At 36.7% G+C, this 11,286-nt stretch overlaps 1 protein-coding gene across 1 annotated transcript; it reads left to right on the forward strand.

Annotated features, from left to right (window-relative positions):
- The first annotated feature begins 1,248 nt into the window (after positions 1 to 1,248).
- On the forward strand, positions 1,249 to 10,055 carry CSN2 (casein beta). The gene is made up of 7 exons (XM_062198932.1): positions 1,249 to 1,299; positions 1,658 to 1,684; positions 1,790 to 1,816; positions 2,810 to 2,830; positions 2,910 to 2,954; positions 4,449 to 4,958; positions 9,825 to 10,055. Exons 1-7 carry the CDS (start codon positions 1,249 to 1,251, stop codon positions 10,053 to 10,055), a joined length of 912 nt encoding a protein of 303 aa, XP_062054916.1.
- The last annotated feature ends 1,231 nt before the right edge of the window (positions 10,056 to 11,286 follow it).

The following is an 11,286-nucleotide window of genomic DNA, read 5'->3' on the forward strand; positions in this document are numbered from 1 at the left end:
AATATTATTATGGTATACATAAAAATTAGTCTTTGAAACAAATTATTTAAAATGTAAGAGAAAGGGAGGATATTTGGCTTAGTGGTTAAAGTGCTCCTTGGGATGTCTGTCTCCATGTTAGAGTGCCTGGCTTTGAGTCCTAACTCTGCTCCAACTCCAGCTTCCTGCTAATGCACAGCCTGAGAGGCAATAGGTAATGGCTCAAGTAGTTGGACACTTGCCACCCAGGTGGGAGGCCTGCCATGAGTTCACAGCTCTTGGATTTGTCCTGACCCAGCCCCAGCCTTTGCTGGCATTTGGGGAGTGACCTAACAGATAGGAGTTCCCTGATTGTCTTTCTGTCTTGTGTATGTCTCTGTCTTTCAGATAATTTTTTTTAAATGCAACAAGAAAATCATAGAGGCCATTTAGTATATTTTGATCAAAAGTATTAACATATATTTCATAAGAGGTAGCTTAGGGTTAGGGAGTAGGTAAGAGGAAGCAGCAAGGGATCAGTGTGCATTTTAATAACAAGAGAAGCAGCCTGGAGAGTTATCTCTAAAATCATATGGCATAATGAGAAGAGACATGATTTGGTGTATGGGGAGGAAGACTACACAGTGGGGATAGATGGAGAAAACTCAAACCTATCAGTCTAAAAAGTCATCTGGAGAATGAAGCAAATAAAGGAAACACCAAATTGAAAATTTCAGTATCATGGAAAATGAGCAGATAAAGCAGATAAGAGTCAACTAAATATCCATGGCAACTGTTTGGCAGAAAAAAAGATCAAAGTAAAAGGTCAATTATAATTTTATGCATTTTCTTGATCAGTTACCTGTTGTAGAATTGAGTCTGATTTAGGATGAAAATCTTACTATTTTGCTCACTGCTGTATTCCTAGTATCTGGACACTGACAAATAGACTCTAAATAAATATTTTTGAATATGTGAATCAATACATATTTATGTACATATTGATAACTTTATCCCTTTCAAAAATTAAAGAGTGGTAGTGTGAGTGAGAGAGAAAACCAGAAGCATGGAGGAGAGTAGAGAAATTTGAATTTTATACTTATGCATCAGGAGACAGGGAAGATTTTGAATTTGGTCATTTGACAAAATTTCTGTCAAGTGTAAGCATTTTTACTGCATTAACTTAGATGTATTTTAAAGGAACACTAACCCTACTCAAGTAGAAACATTGACCTGATTGGCTAATTGATTAGCATTCCCTTGTTTCTCCATTCACAGGACTTGGCAGTCATGAAGGTCCTCATCCTCGCCTGCCTGGTGGCTCTCGCTCTTGCAAGGGAGGTATGTGCAAAATAAAGTTCTCAATAATGAAGATACAGGGAACTATGTACCCACTTACAAACAACATTGCCAACAGTAGCATACAAGCCACTGAGGGTTTCTGCAGAACTTGCTTGGTTTCCGTGAAAGCCATTTACATCCAGCCATTGTCTCAACAGTTTCTTGTAAGCCCCCAAACTGAGATAAATGGTTTCTGTACCACTTTAAAGCAATATTTCAAGTTTTTTAAAAGGCACATAATATGTTCTTATTTCTCAAATTTGTGAAAGAATTTTATGGAGCTAAAAATTAACTAGAAAACATGTTTAATCATGAATTAGCTATAGAAAGAGAAATGATTTTTTTTTTTCTTTTTCAGAAGGAACCACTCAGTGTTCCAACTGAGGTAAGAATTTTTTTTCTCCAGAGAAAATATTCCAGCCGTAAAGCAGTAACATTCTCTGAAATGGCTCTTAGCTGGTTGTTGACCTTTTCCCTTTTTTCTTTACAGACTGTAGGAAGTGTTTCCAGCAGCGAGGTAAGACAAGCTTCTTTCAGGGGCAATTTCCCTTTTTTAGAGCAGTGAATCAGGGTACCACATTACGTTACATCACAGAAGTTACACAGATGTCATGTTCTGACATGTAAGTTCTGATGTAAATTCCCTTTATATATGGTTACAATCAGAATAAATGCTGGAGAGTCACTATTCTAGATCTTTCTATGTAGGCTTACTACCTCAGTTGTGTCCGTTTGCCAGCACCTCATCCCTTGTTCGATGAGCTGTATAGTCCTGGTTTCTGGACTCCTTCTGACCTAACCTCATTCACATGTAACAGTTATCCAGTCCTTTCTGCGGATGAGACATTGACTGGAAGCAGTGCACAAACTGAGAAAATCCAGATGTCATGACAGTACAGAGCCTGCAATGCACCAACAGGCAGATATGCAAAGGGACATACTTTTTGTAATTAGAAGTGTCACTTTAGTAAACAAGAAGCAATGAGAAATCTTCCTGGCAGAACCAGGTAGATATGTATCCTTCCACAATTCTTTTTTGGTATACCATCATCTGTTTAGTAAATAGTAGAACAATGTCTTTTCACAAAAGCCATAAGATCCATTGAGGAGGTATTTATTTCCTATAATTCACTGGAAGCCTTACATATAAGTAAACTGTATTACTATTATTATGCTTGTATTGTTATTTAAATGTATTTTCAATGGCTATTTTTTTTTTTTTAGAATCACATGGTATGTTAGAAATCATTTGTCCTCAGAGAGAAATCAGAGGCAATTAAATACCTCTTTTTGTACTACTTTTACTAGCTTTCTTTCACCTCTTGGTTGTATTTATCTCACTTTCTTTTATACAAGACACTTATGTAGAATAGTACAAATGAAAATTTCAGCAATTATTCAGTTATCAACAGAAGAATGCATATTAACCTGTTAAATGCATTCGTTTTTTATTTCTATTTAAGTGTTTTTCACTAAAACTAAATATGATTTTCTTTTTCATTTTTTGAAGGAAATTCCACATATCAACAAGGTAAGACCTCCAAAATTGTCATTATTTTCCAAGTTTCCCATGCTAGCTTTTTAAAGGTGATAACATATATAGTTTTTAGCAGAAACTCGAGAAAGTTAAGCACGTGGAACAGCCGCAAAGAGAGGTATTTGTTCATGATGAGGATTTCTAAAATTATTATGACACATAATAATACAAAAATATTTAAAATGCATATATTTAGTCTGAAGAATAGTAATAAAATAAATGCCACACAGCCAATAAGCATTGTAAAATAAATATAAACCAAATCATTATACTTTCTAAGCAATAAATGCATTTTTAAACTCATAATCAATTTTTCAACTATGGCTAAATACCTCATGATATTACTAATGATACATGAGGAGCCTTCAAAACGTTTGTGGAAAATAAAATTTAAAAATGTTTAATTCGGTGCAAATGATTTTGAAATCGGTGCAAAGATTCAATTTCCAAAAAATTCATTAACAATACAGATTATGTAAAATTTATGCATGATTTCAAAATGTTCTACACAAGATTAAACATCTTTTAATTTCATTTTCCATGAACTTTTTGAGTCATCCTCATATAAGTAAAGGTATATTAGGATAATTACTTCCAGGTTGGAAACTATGTTCCTGTAATTCTCAAGGTGAACATAGTAATGAAAGTTGTAAAGGCAGCAAGGCAGAAATCCTCAGTTGATCATGTACCACCTGTATAACCTGGATCACATTTTGCTCTTCGATGTCTTCGCCTTTGAGCTAAGAGTATTTTTAAGGATACCTTCCCTGTTATGTTTATGAGCTGGTATATTCACTTATTTTACATTTTGTAGATATTACAGTAACATTTCTTGAAAATGCTCGAGTATTCTCATTACAAAGATCAGAGAAGTGAGGTATACCATCACTGAGTGCACAACAATGTAATAGTATTACTCTTTAATTAAATAGCAGAGTTTGGTTAAAGACCCAAGATGTTTCTTGGAGATCATAAAACCCTATACTTACATTTATGATCATATATATGTAACTATAATATTTAAAGCTTTTTATTTTATGAATGGATTATTTGATGCTCACACAAAATATTGTTTAAATCAAATTGCCGTATAAAATTGATGCCTCTTGAAAGCCCTGAGAAAACTACCTTTTACCTAGGAAAGTAATATTAGACTCTAGCTAGGTTATGGGTCTCGCTGAGTTTTGCTACAAATTAAAACTGGTTTTTAAAAATACAAAAATCAGAAGAAACATCAGAGTTGTTTCTCTAAATATTGTAAAATTGACCTCCATTCATGATGAGAAAGCAATCTTGTCTATTAACCAACACTCTATGTTGAAAGATCAACATCCATAAGCACCAAAGTGTACAGCTTCAGCTTTCTAAGCAACTCAGGATAGTGAAGAATTATTGAAATCCTCAAATTTTGACTTCATTTTGCTTTGTGCATTCACCTGTGAAGTGATGAGTTAAGGAGGAATTTCTCTGAGAGCATTTTACCCATTTTTCTTCACATGACCCAAGATAATTTCTAAGCAGATGTGGTTGTCCAACAGACAGGAGATTAAATCATAATAAATTAAAAGTAAAGTTGAATCATGGACTCAAAGATTCTTTTCCTTCTTTCCAGGAGAAACTCCAGGATAAAATCCTCCCCTTTATTCAATCACTCTTTCCTTTTGTTGAGCCCATTTCCTACCCTACTCTTCCACAGAACACCCTGAAACTTGCTGAACTTGAAATGTTGCTACCTCTCCTTCAGCCTGAAATAATGGAAGACCCCAAGGCTAAAGAGACCATTATCTCTAAGCACAAACTGATGCCCTTCCTTAAATCTCCAAAGACGGTCCCCTTTGTTGACTCTGAAATTCTGAATCTCAGGGAGATGAAAAATCAACACCTTCTTTTGCCCCAGCTCCTGCCCTTCATGCACCAGGTCTTCCAGCCTTTTCCCCAGACTCCTGTTGTGTATCCTCAGGCCCTGCTGTCTCTTCCTCAGTCCAAATTCATGCCTATTCCCCAGCAAGTGGTGCCCTACCCTCAAAGGGACATGCCTATCCAAACCCTTCAGCTGCTCCAAGAACTGCTTTTGCCTACCCACCAAGGCTACCCTGTGGTTCAACCAATAGCCCCAGTTAATGTAAGTACAAACTTACTTATTTTGCTATATCACTCATAATGAGTTTGTGATGTGTTTGTGATGGTGGAATAAGTTCAAGAGCTCTAGGATGAAAGAATAAATGGATCCAAATTCATATTTTATTTTTATTTAAAGATTTATTTATTTATTTGAAAGTCAGAGTTACACACACACAGAGGGAGGGAAGGAGAGAGAGAGAGAGAGAGAGAGAGAGAGAGAGAGAGAGAAAGAGGTCTTCCATCCACTGGTTCACTCCCCAATTGGCTGCAATACCCAGAGCTGTGCGAATCTGAAGCCAGGAGCCAGGAGCCAGGAGGCAGCAGCTTCTTTCAGGTCTCCCACATGGGTGCAGGGGCCCAAGGTCTTGGACCATCTTCTACTGCCTTCCCAGGCCACAGCAGAGAGCTGGATCGGAAGTGGAGCAGCCAGGTCTCGAACCAGCGACCATATGGGATGCTGGCGCTTCAGGCCAGGGCATTAACCCGCTGTGCCAAAGTGCTGGCCCCCAAAATCATATTTTAGATCTGTGATTCTCAATACTAGCTATACTTTGGGATAACCTGGAGAATTCCTAGACTGGAGAACTCCTAGTACTCAAATTCCAATGCAAAAGCCCACTCACAGCAATGCTGATACAACAGTTTTGCTCCACCATGCAAAAAAAACCGTGTGTTTAAAGTAAAAGATTGTAGCACTCTGATTTCCTTGGTTAGTTGAGAATTCTGAGTTAAGGTAGATCAAAGTTAATTAAAGCTAGAATTAAATATAATTATCTGAATGGGTTTTAAATTAAGAATATTTATTATTATCTATAGTTTGAAAATTTTTCTTATTTCCTATTTTAATATGTTTACATGAGCTAAAAAATTAGAGATGCTGACTTCATTACTTTGAGCAATTTAAGGCAAGTGTTTTCCAGTGGTGAACTGTGTATTTATTTATTTTGTATTTGTTTATTTTAAAGGTCTAAGAGGATTTCAAAGTTACTAACTTTTCCTCATTTTTGGTAAGTTTTGAGACTTTGGAGATTAGACTATTTTATACTTGATAGCATTTTACAACTCATTCTCCTACATTAGCCCAAAATAGTGACAGTTTCCATCATATACTAACTTACCTATAAGATTATTCTCAATGGTTGAGTATTATTTACCAGGCTAACATTATATAGCTTTGAAATTCACAATAATTTTTAATTTTATTTCTGTGATATTGACAAATCTGACTGGCTTGCTTTTGAGGGCCAGTATCCTTACATTTGGTGTTCATCATGCTTAAGAAAAATAAAAAATATGGCTTCTTTTATTTTTATATAAATATTTTTGAGCTTTAGTTGAAAACCAACTTGCATTATCATTTCCAGTTTAAACCTTATAAACTTTGTATTTGGTTCACTTAAATCTGTCTTTTGATTCAGAGGTCAAAATAAAATTATTCAATCCAAATGTAAGGATTAAAAAGGGAAGAGGATGATAGATACATGTATCCTGACTTGGACATTATACAAAATATAACAAAACATCACATATCACCTCATAAATGTATGGGTATAAAGAGACAGAGAAAGAGAAAGGGAAAGAGAAAGTCCCCATGTGCTAGTACATTCTTCAAATGCTGTCAATGGCCAGGACTGGACTAGTAACAGGAGCCAGGAACTCAACTGAGGTCTCTTATATGTGTCGCAAGAACCCAGTGACTTAAGTTAACATCACTAACACCCAAGGTCTGCATTGGTGGGGAGCCGGAGTAAGAAGCCACAGTCAGGAGCCAATGTAAGGCCTTCCAGTGTGGGACATAGACATCTTATCCACTAAACTTAATGCTCACTGTAAAATGTACAAGTTTTATGTGTTGACTTAAAATAAGTTTAAAAAAAAAAGCCAAAACAAGAAAGAGAAGATGATATTTTAGGATCTTAATGACACAAAACCTTTTGAGATAATAACAGAATAGATATTTCACTAACAAATTATAAGTGAACTGATATTTAGAACCATTGTGATATAATTTTTTTATTAATGAGTCACAGCAAAATTACAAATGGAAATAGATTAGTAATCATATCATGTAACGTAACTAATTCTTCATTTGCTCTGGATTCCACAGAATTGGCTGAGACTGGAACTCTGGCATCTTCTCCGTCTTTCCACCATGTCATCAGAAACTAAATATTTTTTAACTAATCCATATGGGAAAATGAATCCTTACTCTTTTATTTATTTTATGCCTTAAATGAAATTTCATTTAATTTGAATCTGACATGTAAATTGTTTATACTTTACAAATTGTAATTCAGGTAGTACCATCAAAATTCAACATTGAAATGGAAGTGTTATAGCAATGCCAAAATATGTTCAAAAATAATTCTTACTACTATTTCTTTCAGACTCTACTTCCTTTCCAGTCATTTCAATAAATTAATCCTTTAGGCATACTTAAGTTGTTCTGTCTTTATTATATTTCCAATGTTATCATTCTTTTTAATGTAAACTTAGGTTACTATTGATGAAAACAATCATGGAAAACTGTTTTGATATTGAATAGAATTTTTTTATTATTTATTATTATTTATTTGAAAGGCAGAGTTACAGAGAGAGAGGGAAAGACAAAAAGTCTTCCATCTGCTGGTTCATTTCTCAAATGGCCACAATGGCTGGCCCTGGGATGATCTAAAGCCAGGGATCAAGAGCCAGGAGCTTCTTCTGGGTCTCCTACAGAGGTGTAGGGGGCCAAACACTTAGCCATGTTGTACTGCTTTCCCAGGCCACAGCAGAGAGCTGGATCGGAAGTGGAGCAGCTGGGACTTGAACCAGTGCTCATATGGGATGCTGACGCTACAACACAAGCCCTGAATATAATTTTTTAAGTTGAATATTAAAGGATATGAAAAGGTAGAAGAAAAGATAGGATGATTGCATTTTGGTCTCATTTGCTCCTGAAACAGCTAGGTTGATATCCATTTCTCCTTGTAATTATTGTACTTGTGTTTTTCACCACACAGAAAAAGAGCTACATTAGACATAAAATTTTGTGATCACTCTAGGGAAAGAGCTACAAGAGTGAAATGTGTTTAACAACTCCCATGTAGTATCTAAGTGATGCTATGAAATGCACTCACTCTTTCATTTTTTCAATTTCCATATCTATACAGTAGTCAGGTTTAGAGTTAGGTATTCCTAACATGACAGGCATTCCTTGTTGCTCCACACTGCACACACCACTTATACCAGAGCAACAAGGTATTCTATCCCTGGGTTACATGAATTCAGCCAGAAATGCTCGACAAAGTAAGACTTGTTTAAAACTGCAATCATTGCCTCTAACTGAGGAGTAATTGTTTATTGTGATGAATTATTGCTATTCCTAAACAATTCCTCCACTTGGACATTTGATTCCATTCCTTTCTGTTTATGCAATGATATACCTCTAGCAATATTCTATCTTTCCTTATATCTAATGTTTGCCTGCCCTTATTATAAGAATGGTACAAGACTTGTGCATCCAGTTATATTGCCCATCTTCCTATTTAGTTCTCATTTATATGTTTTAAAGGCAAGGATACAGAGAGGCAGAGAAACAGAGATGGAGAGAAAGATCCCCCATCTTCTGGGTGACTCCCCAAAGGCTCACAGCAGCCAAGATTAGGATAGCTCTAGGATGGCAGCTGGGAACACAACCTGGGTCTCCTAAAAAGGAGGCACTGACCCACTTAGTTGAGGCATCACCTGCTTCTTCCCATGGTGTGCCTTGGAAGCAAGCCAGGATTAGAAACAGAGCCAGGACATGACCTGAGGCACTCTGATATGGGATGTGGGTGTCCCAGGAAGTGCCTTAACTGCTATGCCAAACACTTGCCCCAGTATCTCCTTAGTGTAAAGAAAAAAAATATCCCTAATACTGAACTTCTATATCTCTCCAGTGCTTCAAGTTACCTATATGACAACTATTATAGAAGTATCAACATTGCTTTTTTTCCACAATCTTACATGTTGTTCTCTTATTAAACCAGTCCCAACAATTTTTGCTTCACTCCTGACAGCAGTTTTTTTCCCAAGGATACTAACAACTTCATCTTGTTAATTTGGGCTCTTTTTACTCAATCTCTTAGTGACATTTGGTAGTCAATCATCACTTCTCATTTGAAGTAGCACACTTCTCTTCATTTGAAATCCCCAACCAGATAATTCCTGTGTTTCTCCATTAACTCAGCCGTTACATCTTCTCACCTCCCTTCTGATATTTCCTCCCATTCCAACCCTTGTGTGTTGATTTACCCTGGGGATTAGCTTAAACTTGGCTGATCATGTTCAATTTCTGGTTTAAGGAGTCCTAATGTATCTCTCCGCACACCTGCTGTAAATTCTAAATTTATATAACAACTGCCTTTTTGATCTACATACCTAAGTACCTAAGTAATTTCTATATGTGTAGCCAGAATGACCCTTTTTCTGAATACAACTCCTAACTTGTTCTTTCCTCAATCTTCACCATATCAATAAATGACCTAACAACTTACCCTGTCATGCCAACTAAGAATTTAGGAATCATTGCGATTTGTTTCTTATATTTATCCATTGTAATGTGTTGGATAATGTCTCTCACAATATATTGTCCTTTTGGAATCTCAGAATGTTACTCTGTTTCATAATAGGGTCATTGAAAATATAATTAGTCTAAGTAAACTCTTATTGGAGTAGATTGGGCCCTTAATACAATATGACTGGTATCCTAATAATAAAAATAAATGCAAGGAGAATGCTGTGTGACAATGGAGGCAGAGGATTACAAGGATTGCTGGGAATACCAGGTGTTCACAGAGAGACATGAAATGGATTCTTGCATGGAGCTCAAATCCTGACAGTGCAGCAGCCTGCACCATCAGCCAGGAAGTCTCAGTCGCTTTCAGGGAGAAGCCCAGCCAGGCAAAATGTCAATACCATTACAGCCACTACCATCCGTACTATCACCCCTTGTAGTGGTAGCAGCAGCCACACCACTACCACTATTGTTCCTGCAACCACCAGCACCATGAGCACCCTCACCAATACCTGCATCATGGAGTTGAGGGTAGCCCCAGGGCCCAGCCAAAGTCACTGAAACATGTGCAAAACACAGCTTCCAGCAACACAGAGAACACTGAAGAAGAAAGCGGGTTATAGTGAACTAACTGGTAATCCTGGAGAAAGAGAATTATCTTTAAGAATCTGGGTTCTGATCAAGCTACTAATGCTATTTCCAGGGTCCTCAATGGCAACCAGCACATTGTAGACACTAGACTGAAGCAGACTGTAAAGGCCAACACCTTTGGGAAAACAGGGTTTAAAGCCAAGAATTTCATTCAGAAAAACTGTATGAACAAAAGAACGAGAAGTCTTATGAAAGCAAATCTGGAGAGAACCAATCTGTAGAAAAGATTGATATGATAAGAATTACAGTGTCATGGCAAATAAATATAGATAAATTACCAATGGTTTTATGGGGAAAGGAACAGAAAACTATGATAGTAGAATAGAGATTGGATATACAACTCATAAGAAAAGAAAGGTAGACACAACAGTGCCAACAGTTATGAAAAACCCAATTTAATGCAGGACAAAATAATGCAACAGACCAGAGTCTCAACCTTAAAACAGGAAGACACTTTCAGGCCTAACTAGAGTGAACAAAAGGGAAATTAAGTAGATGGCTCCAAGCCATCTGAAATATGAATCTGGGCCTACAGGAACAAGTTGGGGAAAATCTGCTGTGGCTGAAATGCTTCAGAAAAGTTCAGATTTTAAACCTGGTGTGAGCAGCTAACAGTATGATGATCATTCCAAAGGAAAGCATGTTTAGCCCCGCCCAAATACCAACTTCCCAGGTTGTGTAGCTATGGTGGTGTGGTTTGCGGTTTGGCGATCTCCTCTTGCAGGGCAGCTTAGAGTGCAGCTTCTTCTCCTTCACAATTCCCTGACAATCTTCATCTTCATCCTTTTCATCATCTAGCCGTGAGACTCAGGCACAATTTTTAAGTCAGTTATCTCAGATTCATATGTCAGCACTGAAATGTGTTACTTCTTTTATTTCTTCAAGGAAAATGTTTTATTTTTTTCATTATAAGTTATAAAAATTTCAAGTCTTGTTCATGAGTTGCCAGGGCTATGGAAGCCTTTAGAGTTCGCTGACTTTGATCTTATTCCGATAGGGTCATAGTCAAAGTGGAAGTTCTCTCCTCCCTTCAGAGAAAGGTACCTCCTTCTTTGATGGCCCTGTTCTTTCCACTGGGATCTCACTCACAGAGATCTTTAATTTAGGTCTTCTTCTTTTTTTCTTTTCCATGGTATCTTGG

The sequence above is a fragment of the Lepus europaeus genome, chromosome 8 (genome assembly GCF_033115175.1).
Source record: "Lepus europaeus isolate LE1 chromosome 8, mLepTim1.pri, whole genome shotgun sequence".
NCBI lineage: Eukaryota > Metazoa > Chordata > Mammalia > Lagomorpha > Leporidae > Lepus > Lepus europaeus.

Excerpts from the sequence above, each read along its gene's own strand:
- CSN2 (XM_062198932.1), top strand. The coding sequence starts at position 1,249 with ATGAAGGTCCTCATCCTCGCCTGCCTGGTGGCTCTCGCTCTTGCAAGG. Across the intron at positions 1,300-1,657 it reads CTCTCGCTCTTGCAAGGGAG|AAGGAACCACTCAGTGTTCC; the intron begins GTATGTGCAAAA and ends TTTCTTTTTCAG. Across the intron at positions 2,831-2,909 it reads AAATTCCACATATCAACAAG|CAGAAACTCGAGAAAGTTAA; the intron begins GTAAGACCTCCA and ends TATAGTTTTTAG.